General features: G+C 48.5%; 1 protein-coding gene across 1 annotated transcript in view; it reads left to right on the plus strand.

Moving 5' to 3' along the window:
* Srpk1 (SRSF protein kinase 1) overlaps positions 1–19,427 on the plus strand; it is a 36,348-nt gene extending 16,921 nt beyond the window's left edge. Inside the window, exons 7-16 of the mRNA XM_031346704.1 lie at positions 4,018–4,124; positions 4,716–4,881; positions 6,428–6,453; positions 6,842–7,055; positions 7,426–7,836; positions 8,516–8,616; positions 13,031–13,138; positions 14,787–14,856; positions 16,046–16,138; positions 17,168–19,427. Coding sequence (XP_031202564.1) covers positions 4,018–4,124; positions 4,716–4,881; positions 6,428–6,453; positions 6,842–7,055; positions 7,426–7,836; positions 8,516–8,616; positions 13,031–13,138; positions 14,787–14,856; positions 16,046–16,138; positions 17,168–17,352 — 1,481 coding nt within the window. The 3' untranslated portion in view covers positions 17,353–19,427. The remainder of the gene's footprint in view (positions 1–4,017; positions 4,125–4,715; positions 4,882–6,427; positions 6,454–6,841; positions 7,056–7,425; positions 7,837–8,515; positions 8,617–13,030; positions 13,139–14,786; positions 14,857–16,045; positions 16,139–17,167) is intronic.
* The last annotated feature ends 627 nt before the right edge of the window (positions 19,428–20,054 follow it).

Raw genomic sequence — 20,054 nt, forward strand, 5'->3', positions numbered from 1 at the left:
CCCCGGCGCCCACTGTGACCACTGTGAGGCCACAGAGTAGCTGCCTAACATTGACCTGTCGAGGATCACAGATGTGAGTCCCATGTTTCAGGATATTCTTACAATATCATCAGCAAAGTGCAACTGAATACACTGCTGACTACAGGAACACAGAAGTGGTTAACTCCTAGAGACAGCCACCAAAACCCATGACAGTCCCAGCCAGCGAGGCCACCAGAGCTTGGTAAAGGAAAGTGAGACAAACCTGCACGTGGACACAAGACTTAGAATGAATGAATTGTAATTCTCACATCCAGCTTAGCCATGACCACTGACTGTCATTCCTCGGCTGTAGGCACTTCAGGGTAATCCAGACCCAGCCTCTCTTTTGTTAGTTGGTCAATAGGTCAGTATCAGCCAGTACTTGGTGTGTGATGAAATCTCTGCTCCCCATCAGGGGTGTGTTTGGTGCTGCAAACCATTCCAAGGCCTTTCCAGGATACGTCCTGCTTCAGATAACTGGGTTTTACCTGGTATGTACATTAGCCAAGGGAGAGACAAGCATGGTGCTGGAGAGGAGCTAAGACCTTTACATCCTGGTCCCTAGGCAGCAGGGAGAAAGACAAGCGAGGCCTGCTGTGAGCTTTGGAAGCCTCAGAACCCTCCCTAGTGACTCACCCTCTAATAGGGCGGCACCTAATCCTTCCGTGCCCGAGCCTGTGGGGCCAATCTCATTTAGTCAGCTGCATAGGAATTGTGGGTTTCCATGCACGCGGGGCTTCTGTAGTTTGCTCTGCCTGTTTCTCAGGAGGGTGAGTGCTTAGCCATACTTCCTCTGCCCTGCAGAGACATGAGCCCTCAAGCAGTTCTGCTGCTTGGATAAGAGCTGGGCTTCTGTCCAGTGCAGGCAGCGACCCTCTGAGGAACAGCTGTCCTTCCTGGTGTGGGTTTGACGGCTCTCGTCTGACAGCCCCTTAACGATTCTTTGCCTGCTGTTTATGGCTACAGCCAGAGTAAGAATTCATCTTCTGTGTCTTGAAAAGTGCTTAGTGACCTAACAGTAATAAGAGACTCGAACACAAACCCATTGCGCCTCACCCAGGATGCAGTCCGCTTGACCTCAGTTTGACCCCTTTCCTCTTCCTTACTGTCCTTGCAAGGCTGCATGTCCCTCTCCCACTTTGTCTCTGCTTATACAGTCCTATGGTCAGCCCCTCACACCCCAGGTCAGGCCTGCCATCGGCTTTTGCTTTCTTTGTAGCCTCGTCTCTAGTCCAGCATTCTCTTCCCACTGCCTGGCCTGCGAGTCACGTCTTGGTAGCTGGTGCCTTTGCACTCTCGCTGGAGGTAACCTGCTAACACCATTTGTTACCACTGTGCTTAGGTTTCTTATGGCCCACATTTATTTCTGTCGTCTTTATTTAACTTTTTCCCTTTTGAGCACTACCTCATGTGCTCACTCATATGCCAGGCTGGCTTCCATCCTCCTGCCTCCGCCTTAGTGCTAGTGTTCCAGGCAAAGTGTCTAGACAGGAGCATGCCTGTGCCGCTGCCCCCAGCCATGTTGCATCCTTATTTTTGCACTTTACCAGCTCATGGCCTTGTCCGCTGATCATAGGTTCTCAGGTTCTGGGTGATTCTCTGGGTGAGTTAGGTTTCCCGTGGTCGCTGCTCCAGTTTTGGTGTTTCCCTGCGTATGCTACACACTTGACCTTCCTACAAAGCTTTGGGACGCACTCTAGGATGCAGTTGTGTTACTTGTAGAGTAGTGTTTTCCTTTCAAGGTTTGCTTTTATGATTGGGCCAAACAGGGTTGGTCCAGAAGTGACCTTCCTTTTATATTCCATCAAGACCTTCCTGAATATTCTACCCAGGACTTTGCCTGAATCTCTTGTGTGTGGGTGTGTGTGGAATGTGTGTGCGTGTATGGAGTGTTGGAGCCCTTGAGCAGAAGCTGGTGACTGTCCTAGTGTAGCTGCCAGCAGCTACGCAAACCAGGTTCCTGAAAGAGGTCATCGGACTGTGAGAGATAACCAGACCAAGTCAAAGGTTCCGATCAAGATCCAACGTGTATTTCAGAGTCTGGGAATATATAGGCAGGGAAACCCATCCCCCAGAAAGCCAGGATCTTGTGGCCTAAGTAGCATCTTGTTCTGTCCCAGTCCAGAAGGCAGGTGAAGCAGCTCAGCAGGGCCCAGCTCCTAGCAGGAAAAGAGGCAGAGAAGATGCAGGACAAAAGGGCTTTCTTTATCTCAGGAACTCCACCCTAAGCGGGCTAGCTGCTCTGTGGCAAGGGCGATGTCTGGTTCAGCTTGAGGCTGGGGGAGGTCACACCCTTGCACCCTTCCTGATGCGGCTCTGCCTGTGGTCTCCTCTATTGGGTGCGTGAGCACTCTTGAGTACTTAAAGGGACATCAGCAAATATCCACCATGGTGGTCTAGCTTTCCCTTTGGTATCTTGTTCCTCTATGTTGTTGCCCCCTGGGACTCACAGCTCAGGGGGTCTGCCTAGAGAGTCTCAGGACCTTCCTCCTGAGGGACTCATGCCCTTGTCACCTTGTGTCATGTTTCAGTTTGTCTGTTTGAATTGGGCAAATAAGAGCCCACCTGTTGGATCCCTCAGTTTAGGTCTGTGGTTGCTTTCTCTGGTTTGTCCTTTTGTCCATTGTACTGCGAGAGATGTGTGTTCTTTATCATACTGTATCAACAAGTGTGAGTGGATGGATCAGTCAGGCTTACCACTGAGATGCCACCCTGTGGGAAGGTGACATGCTTTGCATGACTGCCAGTAGGTTCCCTGCAGGTCTCACAGCAGCCTGAGTCCACAGCGATGTGTTGTTCTCATAGCATGGATGTTTATTACTTGGCCTTGGCATTCGCTAGTAAACGTGTGCTCCCTCTCCTTGAACTCTGTGGTAACTTTCATCCTAAAGTAGTAGTTAACTTACAAAGTCATAGAGTGGTGGTGCTTCTCTACCCAGCCCAGTTCAAGGCCGTCTGGGCCAGATAGTAGCAATAGCAATCTTGTTAGCAATAGCAAGAAGCTTCCTGCTGCTCCTCAGTTGTTCCACAGCTGAGAGCACATCTTCTAGGGGAGCCTGGGCTTCCTCTTAGCAGCTGAGGCCTGGGCTCTGCTTCCCAGTCTGGGAAGAAGCTGTGGGTGGGCAGAGCAGGGACCAGGAAAACAAACAAAAAAACCAAAAAACTTTGGGGCTGGCAAGATGGCTCAGTGGTTAAGAGCACTGACTGCTCTTCTGAAGGTCCTGAGTTCAAATCCCAGCAACCACATGGTGGCTTACAACCACCCATAATGAAATCTGATGCTCTCTGGTGTGTCTGAAGACAGCTACAGTGTATTTATCTATAATAATAAATAAATCTTTTTTTAAAAAAAAAGGAAAGAAAAGAAAAACAGGTTGCCACCTTCCCTCTCAGTTAAGTTGTGTGTCTTGTCTTTGTTCCTCATGTTGAGCCTTTGAGAGTGGGCATGCTACCCCAGTTATTCTCAGGGGAACCTGGGTCTCGTCAGCCCTTGAACCTGGATCTGTGACTTTGCACAGCCACACTGGTCTTTCCTTCCACCAGTGTATGAATGTGTATATATATTATTATTATATATATTATATATATCATATATATATTATTGTATATATATTAATGTATTAGTCTTAAACCGGCCTTTCTGATGTGTTTCATCATTGATTATAGTGACATTATTGACAGCTTTTTAAAGTAGTTCTGTAGGGCTGGTGAGATGGCTCAGCGGTTAAGAGCACTGACTGCTCCTCCAGAGGTCCTTAGTTCAATTCCCTGCAACTACATGGTGGCTCACAACCACCCGTAATGAGATCTGACTCTCTCTTTTGGTGTGTCAGGAGACAGCTATAATGTACTTATATATAATAATAAATAAAAATCTTAAAAAAAACGAAAAACAAAAAACCAAATTAGTTCTGTGACTGGAAAGGCTGTTGATGCTGGAGTCTACCTTTTACTTGCTTTCTTGTGTCTCTCTTTTTTTCCTTAATGAACTCCTAGATATCTGCATGGTGTTTGAAGTTTTGGGACATCATCTACTCAAGTGGATCATCAAGTCCAACTACCAGGGGCTTCCGCTGCCTTGTGTCAAAAAAATTATTCAGCAAGTATGTATGTTGGTCACTGCTGTATGGGATTCTCCCCACCCCCACCCCCATTGCTGTCTCGTTGAGAAGTGTCTGACTCGGTTATGTAGACCATGCCGCTCCAAAACTAAGGCTTGCTTCTTCCTCCTGGGTGCTGGGATTAAAGGGTTTCCCCACTACACCTGGCTTGTGGTGTCTTTATATAAAAGTGTCAGGTGTTTTCTCTTCCTGGCAAAATGTAGACTAAGGATTGGGGCTGGGAAGTGACTCACTTGGAAGTTGTTTGCATGTGAGTGTGGAGACAAGCTTGTAATTGTGGGCTGTTGTTTTGTTTTTCTTGTGTGTGTGGTGTTTGCCGCCATGTCTGCATCACACATAGGCAGAGACCAGATGAGCGTTCCCTCAGGCTGGACTTTAAGGTGGTTGTGAACTGTCATGGCTGCTGGGAACTGAGCATTGGTCTTCTGGAAGAGCCACTGCTCTTAACTGTTCTAACTTCTGGGCCAAACCCTCACCCCATCCCCTCCCTCTGAAAGTGTGTGTTGTGATTTCTTCCTTTGTCTGCACACTTGGATCTTGTATTAATGAAGTTCTTGCTTCATTCCCACGTAGGTGCTCCAGGGTCTGGATTATTTACACACCAAGTGCCGGATCATCCACACTGACATCAAACCAGAAAACATCCTGTTGTCCGTGAATGAGCAGTACATTCGGAGGCTGGCTGCAGAGGCCACAGAGTGGCAGCGCTCTGGAGCTCCTCCACCATCAGGGTCTGCAGGTACATGGGGTGCTTCGCCCGAGTCAGACCCTCGGGAGGAATTTCTGTTTTCATTTGGTCACAAGACAGCAGAATTGTACTCACTGAAAAGATATTTTAGCGATAGTAGCAACATTAAAGAATCCGGTGTCTCTTCCAAATGGGAAGAAAATGAATAATTATTTTTTAGGTAAAAGTATGCAGTATAGTAAAATAGCTGACTTACATCATTGTTTTAAAGTGTTTTTACTTGGTGGGCTTTTACATTTTTATCGGGAGCTTGTGGATTGACTGGTACGTGTGGAAGTTAGGACAGCTTGGGGAGTTCTCTCTGCCGTGCAGGTCTTGGAGATCAGACCAGGTGCTTAGACAGCAGCTGTCAGACCTGCCAAACCAGGTTTCTGACCCTCATTTTAGTTTTTTAGGATGAGTCTTATACAGAAGGCCAGGCTGAATTTGAACTCCTGATCTTTCTGTCTTAGGCTCCCCAGTGCCTAGATTGTAGCTGTGTGTGACACTGGCTGTGTATATACCTCTTGATGCTCACACACGCTCACTTACTGAAACTGCCAGGGAGCGAGTGCATGTGGACTGCATTTATGGAGGAGACCTGGCCCAGTGAGACAGCACTGTGGGAGCTAGATTTGCCGTGGTGCCCGGGTGGAGCAAGTGCCACAGCTGGGCCTTTTCCATAGGCAGCAGGCCTCAGTTATTGAAGGTTTAATTGTATTTGAAGGCTTTTCTTGATACTTCATTGAAAGGAAGAACAAAGGAGATGAAAGTTGTTGGCTAGGGTTCAGTTTTGTAAGATGAGAAGAGGGTGCTTTGAGCCACAATTACAAGTGCTTTGGGAGGAAAGATGAAACATCTAAGCTAAACTATTCCCACAACATGCCACATGGGGACTGTTTAGCTCTTGATGTCACCTACCTTACCCTTTAAAGCTGCCAGTGAGCCAACAGATGAGCCAATATTTGCTGTGCAGAGGTGCTGAGCAGAGTTTGATTCCTAGAACCCATATAAAGTTGGAAGTGGAACCAATCCCACAGAGGTTCTCGGTCCTCGGCCTACACGCAGTGTGCACAGAGCCACACGACATTTACAATGACAAAGGGCAGCGTGGAGAGGTGGAAGCCGGGGTGCTGGCATGGCAGCTTCAGCTGCGAGACCCATGACAGGCATTGCTGGTAGACAGAACACTCCAGTCCTTAGAACTTGGGCTCAGCAGAGGCGAGTGATTCTGAGATTGAGCCAGCCAGGTCCGTATAGGGAGACCCTGTCTCTAAAACACAAACCCACTTACAGAAAGTTGGCTACTTTCTGTATATTGATTGTTTTCTTTAAAAATAATGCAGCCTCCTGGGTGTCACTTAGAGAATGTAGGCTGTGGGTGTCACTTAGAGAAGGCAGGCTGTGGGTGTCACTTAGAGAATGTAGGCTGTGGGTGTCACTTAGAGAATGTAGGCTGTGGGTGTCACTTAGAGAAGGTAGGCTGTGTGGGGGCGCCCTCTCCTGCCTCCTGCCTGCCTGCCAGCACTCTCACCTGCTTTGTCTCCTTTCTTTTCAGTCAGCACTGCTCCGCAGCCTAAGCCAGTAAGTATGAGCACACAGTGCTGCTGGGTCCCTTTCTGTCTGGGCTGGGCGGGTGTGATGTAAATAGAGGCCATAGCTTGTTTAGAGCTGGGAAACCAAACAAAAAGACTATTTCCTGCGCTTCTGTGATTTTTCTCCAATAAATGTCATCGTGTCTTCGGCAAGTTTGTCCTGATGAGGCTTCTGTAATAGGGGTGTCTGAGGGACCAGCCCCACAGAGCACAGAAGATGTCCTTTCTAGTCATAGAAAATCTGCTGATTTTACATTAATGAAATACTAGGGAAAAATGGAATTTAATTAGGAAATAATTAAAGTTAACAGTTGTCTCCAACCAGGGGTAATGGATTAGCCACCTGAAGGCTTTATCTGTTTGTAATCTCCGCCCAGGCTGACAAAATGTCAAAGAATAAGAAGAAGAAATTGAAGAAGAAGCAGAAGCGCCAGGCAGAATTACTAGAGAAGCGAATGCAGGAAATTGAGGAAATGGAGAAAGAGTCGGGCCCTGGGCAAAAAAGGCCTAACAAGCAAGAAGAATCAGAGAGTCCTGTTGAGAGGCCCTTGACAGGGAGCCCGCCTGATGAGACGGCCCAAGAGAAACTTGGTATAAACGCACGGCAGCAGCGACTTGATGGCACACTTGACGCTGGGTTATCTTGTTTGTAATGTTTGCTTTCATGTACGCAGCTCATCTCTGGGGGTGTCCTGTAAGAGCTCACACTGCTCTAATGGAGGCAGCCGTAGATACTGCACTGTAACTTGCTGCTATCTCCTCACAAGTGCAGATAGACTTTGTAGCCGTTGGGTAAAGACGAGGTCTTTGTCCGTCCGTCAGGAGATGGTAGAGGGCTGTAATGGTAGTCTTGTTTTTATGCCACTCGGTATGAGCTCTAGAGGATGTTTTGATCATGTGAGAATTGTCCTGCTGTTCACTAGCACATACACACATGCATCCCTTTCTGTTTGTTCCTTAGAAGAGTCAAATTCCATTGGCCAGGACCAGACACTCACTACGGAGCATGGTGGAGAGGGTGGTGCGCCAGAGATTAATTGCAATGGAGTGATTGGAGTCGTTAATTACACTGAGAACAGTAATGATGAGACACTGAGGCTTAAAGAGGATCTGCACAATGCTAATGACTGTGATATCCACACTTTGAAGCAGGAACCTAGTTTCCTAAACTCCCCAAATGGAGACAGCAGTCCGTCTCAAGACACAGACTCTTGCACACTCACGGCCTCTGAGGTGCCTGAGACCATGGTGTGCCAGTCCTCCGTAGAGCAGTCACTCACCAGACAGGACATCACCCACCTCCAGGACAGCATTCGGGCAGACACACCTTCTGGGGACGAGCAGGAGCACAATGGAGCACTGGACAGCAAAGGTACCATAGAGAGGCCTCCCCAGGGACAGCAAAGGTACCATAGAGAGGCCTCCCCGGGGACAGCAAAGGTACCATAGAGAGGCCTCCCCGGGGACAGCAAAGGTACCATAGAGAGGCCTCCCCAGGGACAGCAAAGGTACCATAGAGAGGCCTCCCCAGGGACAGCAAAGGTACCATAGAGGGGCCTCCCCGGGGACAGCAAAGGTACCATAGAGAGGCCTCCCCGGGGACAGCAAAGGTACCATAGAGAGGCCTCCCCAGGGACAGCAAAGGTACCATAGAGAGGCCTCCCCGGCGCGTGGTTAGAGAGACCGCAACGGTTTTTGTCAAACTGCATTTTACAGCTGGTGGGGAGACAGACATTTGTATTTGCAGCACTGTGTGGGGATGGGGTGGACAGACTGTGCTCTGGGCAGGAGCTCTACCCCCGAGCTACATCTCCTGGTAGCAATTGTCCAAGTTACTTCCAGTTTGTAAGTCTGTGGATAACTTTAGATGCATTTCAGCCAGCATTCCGCAGGGACTTTGTACTCTAGAAACTTGAGCCTTAGAGAGAAAGCTTCATTTAGGGGTTGCCTAGGGGTGGGGGGCTGACAGAGTCTCCCTCTGGACACCTTGGTTACCCTTAGGGTATCTTGTGTTCATCTACAGTCTTACTGATAATGACTGTTGTCTGTAGGAAAATTCTCTGCTGGAAATTTTCTTATTAATCCCCTTGAGCCAAAAAATGCAGAAAAGCTCAAAGTGAAGATTGCCGATCTTGGGAATGCCTGCTGGGTGGTAAGTCACACTCACTCCAGTGCTGCTCTGGAGTGACTGGGGAGACAGTCTGACTCAGTGACACTTTTGGAAAGTGGATATATTTATGAAAGTATGGTATAATGTGGGGAGGGATCAAACCCCCCGTTCCCTGTTCCTCAGCCTCAGTCGGTCTGCTTGTCTGCCCACAGTCACCTGCTGCCCTTGGCACCCAGCCGCAACAGGGACGTTGGCTTTCAATTCAGTTAATGTTTCATTTACCAGTAATTGATGATAGGAGGTTGAGTTGACCATGCGTTGATGAGGCACGCATCCACGGCAGGCGTCTCTGTCGTGTCCCTGGTGCAGCCGCCCTGAAGCCAGGTCACATGAGGAGTTGCTGCATCAAATGCTTCTGCTTTTTCATGTTGTTTGTTGTTTCCAAAGCTTTTGATGGAGTATTATGTACTTACCTTGAAAAAAATGCAATTTTTTTTATTACTAGTTTCTTTGGCATCTTAGATATCTAGTTATACAAGTGGTTTTTTTCTTTTGAGGTGTGGTTTTGGGGTTGTTAGATTTTTTTGTACCAGGCTGGTTTCAAACCTCAGATCCTCCTGCCCTCTGTCTCCCAAGTGCTGGGATTAAAGTTGTGCATCACTACCTCCTGGCTCAAATGTTTTAGGATTCTTTAGTTTGTGTTTTTGTTTCTCAAGAGAAAATTTCTCTGTGTAGTCCTGGCTGTCCTGGAACTCACTCTGTAGACCAGGGGGGGCCTCTAATTCAGAGATATGTCTGCCTGTCTTCCAACTGCTGGGGTTAAAGGCATGCAATACCACTACTCAATTTTATTTTAGGAATTTTAAGATAAGATCTTACAGTAGACTAGGCTGGCCTTGAGTTCTCTGTATGCAGTTGGCCTCCAACTTGAGATCATTCTCCTGCCTCAGTTCCCAACTGTTAGAATTACAGGCATGTATCATCATACCTGAAATCTCCTCTTCCTATTCCTTTATGGGCAGCCCTTCTTTAACTCAGGGTCTCTTACTGAACTTGAATATCTTCGATATCTAGTTATACAAGTGGTTTGGGGCCATTTTTCAGTTAATCTGGACCTGCCTGTGTCTCCAGAGAGCCTCCTGTGTGCCCTAGGGCAGCCTCGTCCTGCTTGGGCATTGCAGACACGGCCTCTGAAAGAGGAACAGTGTTTTATAAGCAGTCCAGCCCCATGCGCAAAAGCTGCAGCACAGCCGGCGGTGGTGGCACACGCCTTCAATCCCAGCACTTAGGAGGCAAAGGCAGGCGGATTTCTGAGTTCAAGGCCAGCCTGGTCTACAGAGTGAGTTCCTGGACAGCCAGGGCTACACAGAGAAACCCTGTCTTGAAACCCCCCCCCAAAAAAACAAAACAAAACAAAAAAGCTCTCTGGAAAGCCAGACCAATAGAGTGAATCAAGACAAGGCCAAGACCTAGAAACATGCTAGAGGAATTGCCAGGATAGTCAGTCGGTAAGCAGCAGTGCCACAGAGATGTCTGGGCACAGTGACGAGTACATCCAACCATGGCTCGGGAGAGAAAGCATTTTTGATAGTTGAAGCAGAGAAGATCCTTGCTGCACTGTGTTGTAGTAAGTGGGTAGCATAGAGGATGCAAGGCACCAGAATTGAAGCAGAGCCGTGAGGGACAAAGGCAGGGCCGGAGCTGCTGACCCTTAGAAGACAGGATGGCGTCTTCTACTACACAGTGACTGCAAGGCTACAAGAATGGACCTCACACCGTAGTCTTAGTTAAAGGGGAGGAATTGGACAATATCAAATATTACAGACCGCAAAGTAGCAAAGCATACACCTTTTAAGAATTCTCTTGAGTTCGAGGCCAGCCTCTTCTGCAGAGTGACTTCCAGGACAGCCACGACTACACAGAGAAACCCTGACTCAGGCAAACAAAACAAAACAAGAATTACTCTGAATAGTAATGGTCTCAACAATGCTGCAGTTGAAAGACACAGATGAGATCACAGAGATGGCTCCACAGGGCAGAGCAGCTACTGCCTATAGAGGCCCAACACCCACACCGGACAAACCACAACCGCCTAGATCTCCATCTCTGGGATATTAGCATCCTTCACACCTCCCTGAGCACACACGCACATGTACTCACAGATATGTGTGTGCATATAATTTGGGTGTGTCCCTCTACGTGTATGTCTGTGTACCTAGTACCCGAGGAGGCCAGAACAGGGCATCAGATGGTTTGGGTTGTGAGTCACCACATGGGTGCTAGGAACCAAACACAATGAGTAGCAAGTGCTCTAAATCAGCGAACACGTCTCCTGACCTTGGATGATTTTTAAAATGTGAATTCTTTTTTGAGACAGAGTTTCACTGTGTAGCCTTGGCTGGCCAGGAAGTCACAGTGTAGACCAGCCTGGATTAGAACGCATAGAGATCTGCCTCTGCAGTGCTAGGATGAAAGATGTCTACTACCATGGCAGGTGGACATGGATTTCTTAGAGAGTTAAAAAAAGAGAGATGAGCAGGTTGAACCAAACAGCAGCAACTATCGCTTTGTTCCTCAAGATTGCTCAGCATTGAAGATAGATGTGACCTTAAGTGAGCGATACAGAAGGAAGGCAAAGAGCTCTCACGAACAACATGGGCAGGCCTGTCTGCCATCTGACAAAGGAGACTTCCAGAGGAAAACTCCAGGGCTGGAGAGATGGGTCAGTGGTTAAGAGCACCGACTAGTTTCACATGGTGGCTCACAACCATTTGTAAAGGGTTTCTGTATTTATATAAATAAGATACAAAATCTTTAGAAAGAGAGAGAGCAAAACTCTTTCATACTGGGGGAAGAGTTCATCAAGACAGCAGCGCAGCAGTGATGGGAGAGTGTATATGTCACCCTGACCAGGTGACAGACATCTGCAGGTGGGGCCATCCAAACCCTGCAGAAGGTGTATTCCTAGCCTGTGGAACTAGTCCCTAAAGACAGTGAATATTCTTATACCCTGGAACTAGTACCAGAAATATACCATATACCATATACCAGGACACAAAGTAAGCCTTAACAATATAGATGAGCTAAAATATTTTATGTATATATTACAATGAAATAAGACTAGGAATCAACATCAGGAGAAACTCTGGGGATTGGGGAGATGATTTTGTGCTGCGCATGGGCTGTTGCATGACAGCCTGCCAGAGCTGGCCCTCCCCTGGTGTGGGTTCCAGGATGTGTACCTACTGAGCCATCTCACCAGCCCTGGCCTCTGTGTTTCCAAGTCGTGTGTATGCTTTCAGGGACCGTGTCTGAAGGCCCGGCTCCTCCTCTCCTGTTTTTAAGGTGGTCATGAGCTGTTTGTCTTCAGCTGCTCTGTTGATGTTTCTCCACCTGGAATCCTTCTGCCCTGCCTGAGCCACACTGCCTTTCTGCCTGCCTACTGCCTGTCTTAGCAGGGCTCTAGAGTTTGCCTTTTGTACTCTAGTTTACACATTTGAACGCCATTTGAACTTGTTTAGTTCTGAACGTTCACAACATGCATGTAGGTCAGAGAACAACTGCTGAAGACAGTGCAGTGCTCGCTCGCTGCATATGTCCTCTCTCTCTCTTTCTCTCCCTCCCTCCCTCCTTCCCTCCCTCCCTCCCCCTCTCCTCTCTCTCTCTCTCTCTCTCTCTCTCTCTCTCTCTCTCTCTCTCTCCTTGCTGGAAGGCTCTTATTTTTTGTTTGTTTGATTGGTTTGGATTTCTTGGATTTGCTTTTTTGAAACAGTCTCATTGTAACCCTGGCTGGCCTGGAAGCCACCGTGTAGCCCAGGTTAGCCATATAGAGTTCAGAGACCTGTCTGCCTTTGCCTCTCCCGAGTGCTAGGATTGAAGGCAATCAAACTGGCTCTCATTTTTTATTTTCTTGATAAAACTGTTATTACTAAATATGTATGACTTAACTAAATTAAGGCTCAATTTTTAAGTTATTTGGAGTAGCAGTAAGACAGATTGTTAAATAAGTTTTTCAGAGAGCTCACTTTAGTCTCCATCATTAAGTAAGTTTTTTCTTTTCTTTTTTTTGGTTTTTTGATTATTTTGAGACAGGGTTTCTCTGTGTAGCTCTGGCTGTCCTGGAACTCACTCTGTAGACCAAGCTGGCCTCGAACTCAGAAATCCGTTTGTCTCTGCCTCCCAAGTGCTGGGATTAAAGGTGTGCACCACTACTGCCCGGCCCAGAGAATTTTTTTTTTTTTTTAATTTATTTTAAAAAGGAAAAACTAAGCCGGGAGGTGGTGGCACACACCTTTAATTCCAGCACTTGGGAGGCAGAGGCAGATGGATTTCTGAGTTTCAAACCCTGTTTGAAAAAAAGAAAAGAAAAAGAACCAAAAATGAATGAATGAATGAATGAATGAATGAATGAATGAATGAATGAATATTAAGGTTCTCTACTCATTGACTCACTCAGCACAAGCATTTCACTGAAGACATCCAGACACGGCAGTACCGGTCTTTGGAAGTCCTAATAGGATCTGGCTACAACACCCCTGCTGACATCTGGAGCACAGCATGCATGGTAAGCCCCACTGCCTTCCCCGTCTGCTGAGACATCAGCAGAGTGGACACAGCTGCTCACTGCTGACATGTCAGAAACCATGGGCGGGATAGAGGTGGGGCATGCATTGAAAGCGGCTGTTGTGAGGCGGTAGTTTTCCTGTATTGGTAGGTTGGTGGGTTACTGCTTGTCCTCTGCACAGGGCTGGGGCCATTCCTCACATGTCTGGGTTAGTTGGGTGTGAAGCCTAGGCACCTATGGATCCACAAGTCAACTGCTCTATGCTGCGGGGTGTTATTTCTCCATGTAGTTTTCCCCCTTTGTTACAGTCAGTGCTCGTCAACATCAGCCGTGGGCTTACAGTCCGGTGGGCTTACAGTCCCGTGGGCTTCATGCTTTGAGCCTGAGCTGAAGCTTTCCATGCTCAAAAAGACCCTGCCTGCCCAGACCAGACAGGTTGAGGATGTAGTCCCTCCATGAGTGCCTTTGCTTTTACACAAGGGCTTCGGGTACTGGATTTTCCAAGTCACCTCCTGCTCAGCTGGCTACAAGCACGAGCTTGATATTTTTTTTTTTACCAAAGGTACAAATTCAAGGCCAGGGTAGAGAAGACAGCTAGGTAGGGGTGTATGGGGTGTCACACTTGCTGGACGTGTCACCACCAGGGAAGGTCCCCTGCGTGTCAGGTTCTCACACTTACACTTTAATTGATATTTCATTAGTCCCAGCAGTAAGCAAAGAGAGTTAATTAAGGCTTGCAGAGGAGAGGTAAGGACTTGTTATGCCTAGTGAGGCAGGAGGATTGCCAAGAATCCAAGACCATCCTGGGCTACATAGTAAGGAAAATCTCAGTGTAATCTAGAATGTAGATTATGTTTCCAACTATTTAGGAATCCAACACAGGATGGGGGCGGCTTGTCTCACACGTGGTTTATGTACAGATGCTAACACCAGCCGTGCCCTTTGCTGGAGGGGCAGTGTCATCGAGCTTCGTGTTTCTGGCTATAGGGTGCCCTGGTGAAATCTGATTCATCTCAGATGCCATTTCTTGGTGGCTAGAACAATCATGTAATAACGGCACCTGACCGCCTTCTCCACACCCTGAGGCACACATGGTGGGGAAGAGAACCAGCTCTTGAAAGTTGTTACCACAGTCACACACAGAGAACTAATAAGAAAAGCGCAGCGAGACATTTGTTTTCAGGAACATTCTGAGTCCTCCGTATGAGATGCGGACTGTATTCTAGGAAGCAGGCAGCCCACTGCTCATGGCTCCACTCTCCTTTGTGCTCGGTTTTCCTTTTCTTTGGTTGCTTTTAGCCAGTGGGATATCCCAATATCAGCACTAACTGATAGCGGGGCGGTGGTGGCACATGCCTTTAATCCCAGCACTTGGGAGGCAGAGGCAGGCGGATTTCTGAGTTCGAGGACAGCCTGGTCTACAGAGTAAGTTCCAGGACAACCAGGGCTATACAGAGAGACCTTGTCTTGAAAAACAGAAAGTACTAACTGCTGATGATTTTTCCTTTCCCCATTTAGTGGAGCATGGCTGTTGCTGAGAGGCCATCTTCGGTGTTTTCAGGCGCTCTGTAGGTTTGGAATCGCAGAGCAAAGGCTTGCAGCCGAGTTCTCTTTCTCTGATTCTTTCACGGCTGTCTTCTTTCCTTAGGCCTTTGAACTCGCCACAGGGGACTATTTGTTTGAGCCTCATTCAGGGGAGGATTACACTCGAGATGAAGGTGAGTCCCTTTTGCCAGCTGTTTGTATGTAGCTGTTTTGCTTTTCACTGTAACTGGCATCATTTGTTGGCACCAAAGGCCTCTGGTACTTTTCTAGATGTATGTGAGGCCCCAAAACAGGAGAAATGCAGCCAGCGTAAAGCTGGGTGGGATAAGGACACCATCCTGGCACTGAGGAAGCAGAGGCAGGAAGATCACAGGTCATGGCCAACCTTGGCTTCACACGGAGACCCTTTCTCAAGAGGCTTATAAATAAGATAAATCAGATAGACAGGACGTTTAAGAAAAGATAGTAAAGGCTTAGTTGAAGTGCATGAGCCCTGAGCCCAACCCCAACACTACTTAGACTCTGAGAAGTGTGAGCTACAGCGTGCACACAGTGTTAGAGTTCCATGGAGTAGGACCTTCTGCTACCAAACTGAAAATTTAGTATATGTGTAAGGTACCGAGTAGAGAAAGACTGTGCTGTGGTATTTCCTCCTTCCGCTCCAGTCAAGACTCAGTCAGCTCCACCCTCAGCTGTGCTGCTGGACTCCGGCTAAGTGTCCATCATTTACTTAGCTATTGTGGAGGTCAGCAACGCTGCGTGGTGCTTCTTCTGCCTGAAGCACACACTGCGCCTGGCTTCAAGAGAAGCTGCCCGTGGCTAAGCTTGGGAACCTTGCCGTCAGGCAGCACATTTATGCTCCTCAGGCTCCCTGAACACTGTGGTTTTGTTTATTCTCACTTTGACCAGCTAATCCTTGAAGCTGTTCCTGGAAAGCCTCATTTACTGCTTCGCCTTGACACTGCTATCTCTGCCACCTGGCACATGCTGCAGAGCTGATAGGCAGGGTTCCAAGGTCCTTTGGCCACAGTTGGAAATGGCCACAGGACTTCCTTGCTCACTCTCAGAGGTAGACAAGCTCAGGGACACAGTTTGAAGAAGCAGAGCGAGCTCCTCACACCATGGCGTTCTCTCACTCTGGCTCTCATTCTGGAGAGCTCTCTCTCTGTCTGCAGCAGTGCTGAGGTGTTGGTCTTCAGAATGGACCCTGCACTGGATAGACAGGCTATTGCTTCTGTTCTGGGTCAGAAAACAAGCGTGCAGTGCCTTACAGAATGGTGTGAGCACCACTCTTTATACAGTGTCCAAAGTCACTTTTGTTATTCTGTTCTGTTCTTTCCTCTGAAACATCTTCGAGTGCAGACCACATCGCCCTTATCATAGAACTTCTGGGGAAGGTGCCTCGCAAACTCATTGTGGCAGGAAAATACTCCAAGGAATTTTTCACCAAAAAAGGTAAAACCAATCTGTCTGCTCCCAGTCATTAACGAGATTAAAATGTCTAAAACGAGAAGGTAAGTCTGTCTGGGTCCTGTCCCCTAGATCCTGCAGAAAGCAGGGGGTACACCCTGAACGGTCAGTGTGGTTTAGCGGGTGCTGGACAAGCAGGGGGTGCACCCTGAACAGTCAGTGTAGCTTCCTGGGTGCTGGATGGCATGGGCCAGCACTCAGCTCAGCCACACTGTGGGCTTTGGCTTCTTTTGCTGTTTCTTCCTATGTGTTGAGGCTAGCTTGGAACTGAAATCCCCCTGGTGGGTTAGAGGTGTGTGTCCCACCCCTACTTACAACTGTGTTTGATTTTGTGTTGTTACACATCAGAGATAGGACTGAAATGGAAACTGGCACACAGGTAGAGAGCCGTGAGCTCGGGTGTGTGGCAGGCCTCGTGGCAGGCCTCGTGGCCTTTCCTCAGCTGTTGACACGTGCTGAGTCATCCTTAGAAAAGTCTGACCCTCTTGTGCAGGAAAATGGGAAAGTGCTCTTCAGGGTTCTTGTGTGCAAAGTCAGTCGTGCCGGGCGGCCTGGGGAAACCGGCCCCAGCCACCTCCGCGGAGGTTCTTACCGTGTGCGTGTGCCTGGGGAGGTTGTTAGGAACTGATTGCTTTGAGTTAGTCCTCCAGGCAGGGACGCCTACGCAACATAGCAAGACCCCACAGCACCCCGAGAAACAGCCTGAATGCTGTCACTTCAGGGTTGAAGGCATACCACAGTGGTAGGAGGCGGCCTGGCTCACAAAGGCCAGTGTGAGCCGAGCACCATTCTGGAAAAGATCCATTCCGAGGAGTGGTTCAGAGTGGTGCCCCTGAGGCCGGGGTGCTAAGGTGTGTGTCAGTTTGTCATGCTGCTAGGGTTTTTTTGTAAATCATTGCCTTACTTTGAAGCAGCATTGGCTAGAGTATTGAGCTATGAAAGGTTGAGCCGTTGTGATGCCTGAACACACCATGAGACCGTGGGGACTGTTTGAGCCTGTGCTATCTCCCACAGGTGACCTGAAACACATCACCAAGTTGAAGCCTTGGGGCCTGCTGGAGGTTCTGGTGGAGAAGTACGAGTGGCCTCAGGAGGAGGCTGCTGGCTTCACAGACTTCCTGCTGCCCATGCTGGAGCTTATGCCTGAGAAGAGAGCCACTGCTGCAGAGTGTCTCCGGCATCCTTGGCTGAACTCCTAAGCCAGTCCTGCCCCTGCAGCAGAGCTCATCAGACGGACCCTCCCTCCGGCCCGCCCCTCAGACTTCCCTCTCCTTTTTCAGGGCAAAGCTCTTTCTTTCAAGGGTTTCTATTTTTTCTTTTTTTAAATCCAACATGTTCATTTGGGTTTGCTTCCTTGATCCTGTGGAAATCCCCACAGCCATTGGGCATCCTAGGTGAATTTGGCCTTGGTTGGGCTCTGCCAAAGACTGAAAGTGTGAACGGCCTCACCCTCTGCCCTACCATCTCAGTCGGTTGTTGGTGCCCTTTCTAAGAAGAGCTGTGAAGATCTGTGAGCCTGTCCTCTTTAGTCACTGACTCTGAGAGTCACATGTTCTCGTGCACGTCCGCCGCCAGCACGAGGTTGAGAAGGGGGGTGTGGATTCTGTGGACAGCAGAGACATTAAATGCGCTGTATCCAGGCTGCATCATCTTCCTGGATTCTTTCTGTGTTTTCTATGTTCACATTTTTTTCCTGCGACTTTTATGCTACATTTTTCAATGAGCAACCAGTTTGGGTACCATTTTATCACTGTTGAAAGTATTGTTGGATCCCCTCTCATCTTCTCACAACCAAGTTCCCGGAATCTTGAGTCTGATTTTTAATGTAGACAGAACGGAACCCATGAACTACAGTTCCTGGGAGCCTCAGGGGCTGTGGAGTGGTCCTTTCCTGTGTCCTGTGTCACCCTAACAACAATCACAGCAGTCTGTCCTCCTGTGTGGCATCCCCTCCTGGAGCTTTGCCTGCTCAGCTTGAATGGACTGTCTTGTAATGAGCTTTGGGGTGATGCAGACAGGAGATGTGGGTTTCAGAGCTGTCCGGTTCAGGGAGTGTCCCTCCCACATTCCAAGTCCTTCCAGACAGCTCTTTGCTTCCATCCACAGCTGTCCTGCCTTGGCTAGAATTCTGGCCTTGACTCAGTTTCTCTGTGTGGCTTTGCTGTTCTCGTTTCTCAGAGGCTCAGGGTCTTTGATGAGACCCTGGGTGAAGAGCCAAGGGGAGGAGTGGATGGCACATTTCTCATCCTTTTCCTGTTGGTTTTGACATTAGTCATCCTATGCTGCTATTTCCTTGTATAATGTAAGGGTTTTTTTTAACATCAATTTTGAGATGATTGAAATGTACTTGAGGCTTTTTCTTCTTAATGCAAAAAGGCTTTGTGAACTTTGTTGTAGGCTCGGCCCCTCATTGTTTACCTATGTTACTTGTTCATGGGGTGAAGCGAGCATCAGAAGGAGGACAGGATTGGGGTCACATGACAACTGCTTGCAAATTTTATCAAGGACCAAGCGGGTCTTGATTTATAGCACTCTCTGAAAACAGCTCAGTTTCTAACTTGGAGAAAGCTGCAGAGTTGCAAGCCAAGGCTCTCCCAAGCAAGCCAATGAAACCCACCACTGCCTCCTTCCCCTGTGCAAGACTGGAGAGTCACCCTCGTGAGTAGCTTCCCCCGAGGAACTGGCCAGCCAGTCATTGGCTCTTGATTGGTTACCTGGCACCAGACATGTTCCTGTAGAAAGAGGTTTAAGTCAGGCTGTCTATGCACCTATCAAGAGTAAAGAGCAGATGACATCACATAACGGCAGGGAAATCCTACAGCAGTTCTAATCCACTCTGGGTTGTCAGCTGTCTTGACATCTAAAGCAATAGCAGACCTACCTGAAGCTGCTTCTCCGCAAACCCCAGCTGTGGGGATAGGAATCCTGGTGACACAAGGCGACCTAACCAAGAAACAAGCCAACAGCAGGCCTGTTTAACTCCATGGGAAATGTTAGTGGGGGGAGAACCTGGAACCTCATTCCGGAAGTCCCACCAGATAAGGGCTTTCTCCTGCTGCTTGAGGAGCCAGAGAACCTGGGAGAGGAAGGAGGCAGGCGCAGAGGCTGCCCTTCCGTGGGCTCCTGAGCCTGGCCGAGCTGTTGGTCTCACTGCAGGGCTGCTGTTGGCTCCTGGTTAAGGATATGGCCCCGATACGTTTTATATTCTTTCTACTGAGTGCGATGTTTGTGTCCTCACAAATGCCGATCAATAAACAGAGTATTTAATAACCTGCTTGGTTCCACAAGTTTGGTCTCTTTGTTGCCCAAGCAGTTAACTAAATGTGCAATGAAACAGTAGCTTGAGCATTCACCTTTTGTGGGGTTTGTGTCTTTGTTTCTCTTAATTCTTTAAAAAAAAAAGTTGTTTCCCCCATTCAGGAGCTGGAACATGGCTCGCCAAACAAGGTCAGGTGTGAGAACACTGAAGCAGACGGCTTTGCAGGTTGGGGCAGGATTCCTGCGGCTTGCTGGCCACCCCCTCTTAGCTCAGTCTGTGGAGCTTAAGGTTCAGGGAGACCCTGTCCCCAGACCATGAAGGCAGCTAGTGCCAATGTGGCTTCCCCACAATGTGCACTTGGACCCCATTCTTCCACAGCAGCCCATCCACTGGGGAAGGGTTCTGATTGCTCTTGTTTGTCTTACACACGACTGGCCCCAAAATGCAGTAAATTTCCAGTTAAGAGCCACAGGCAGGACGGAGACAGTGCTGCGGGGTGTGCCTAACTCCTGAGAGATAGACGGAACACCTCAGCAACCAGGGCGAGCAAGGTTTAAGACCCTGACAGCACCCAAAAAGGGGTAGGCTGTTGAGGGCAGCATTGAAAGGCCTGTAGTGATCTGATGTCAAAGCTGGGGCCTG

This window comes from Mastomys coucha, unplaced genomic scaffold, assembly GCF_008632895.1.
Source record: "Mastomys coucha isolate ucsf_1 unplaced genomic scaffold, UCSF_Mcou_1 pScaffold3, whole genome shotgun sequence".
Classification (NCBI taxonomy): Eukaryota; Metazoa; Chordata; class Mammalia; order Rodentia; family Muridae; genus Mastomys; species Mastomys coucha.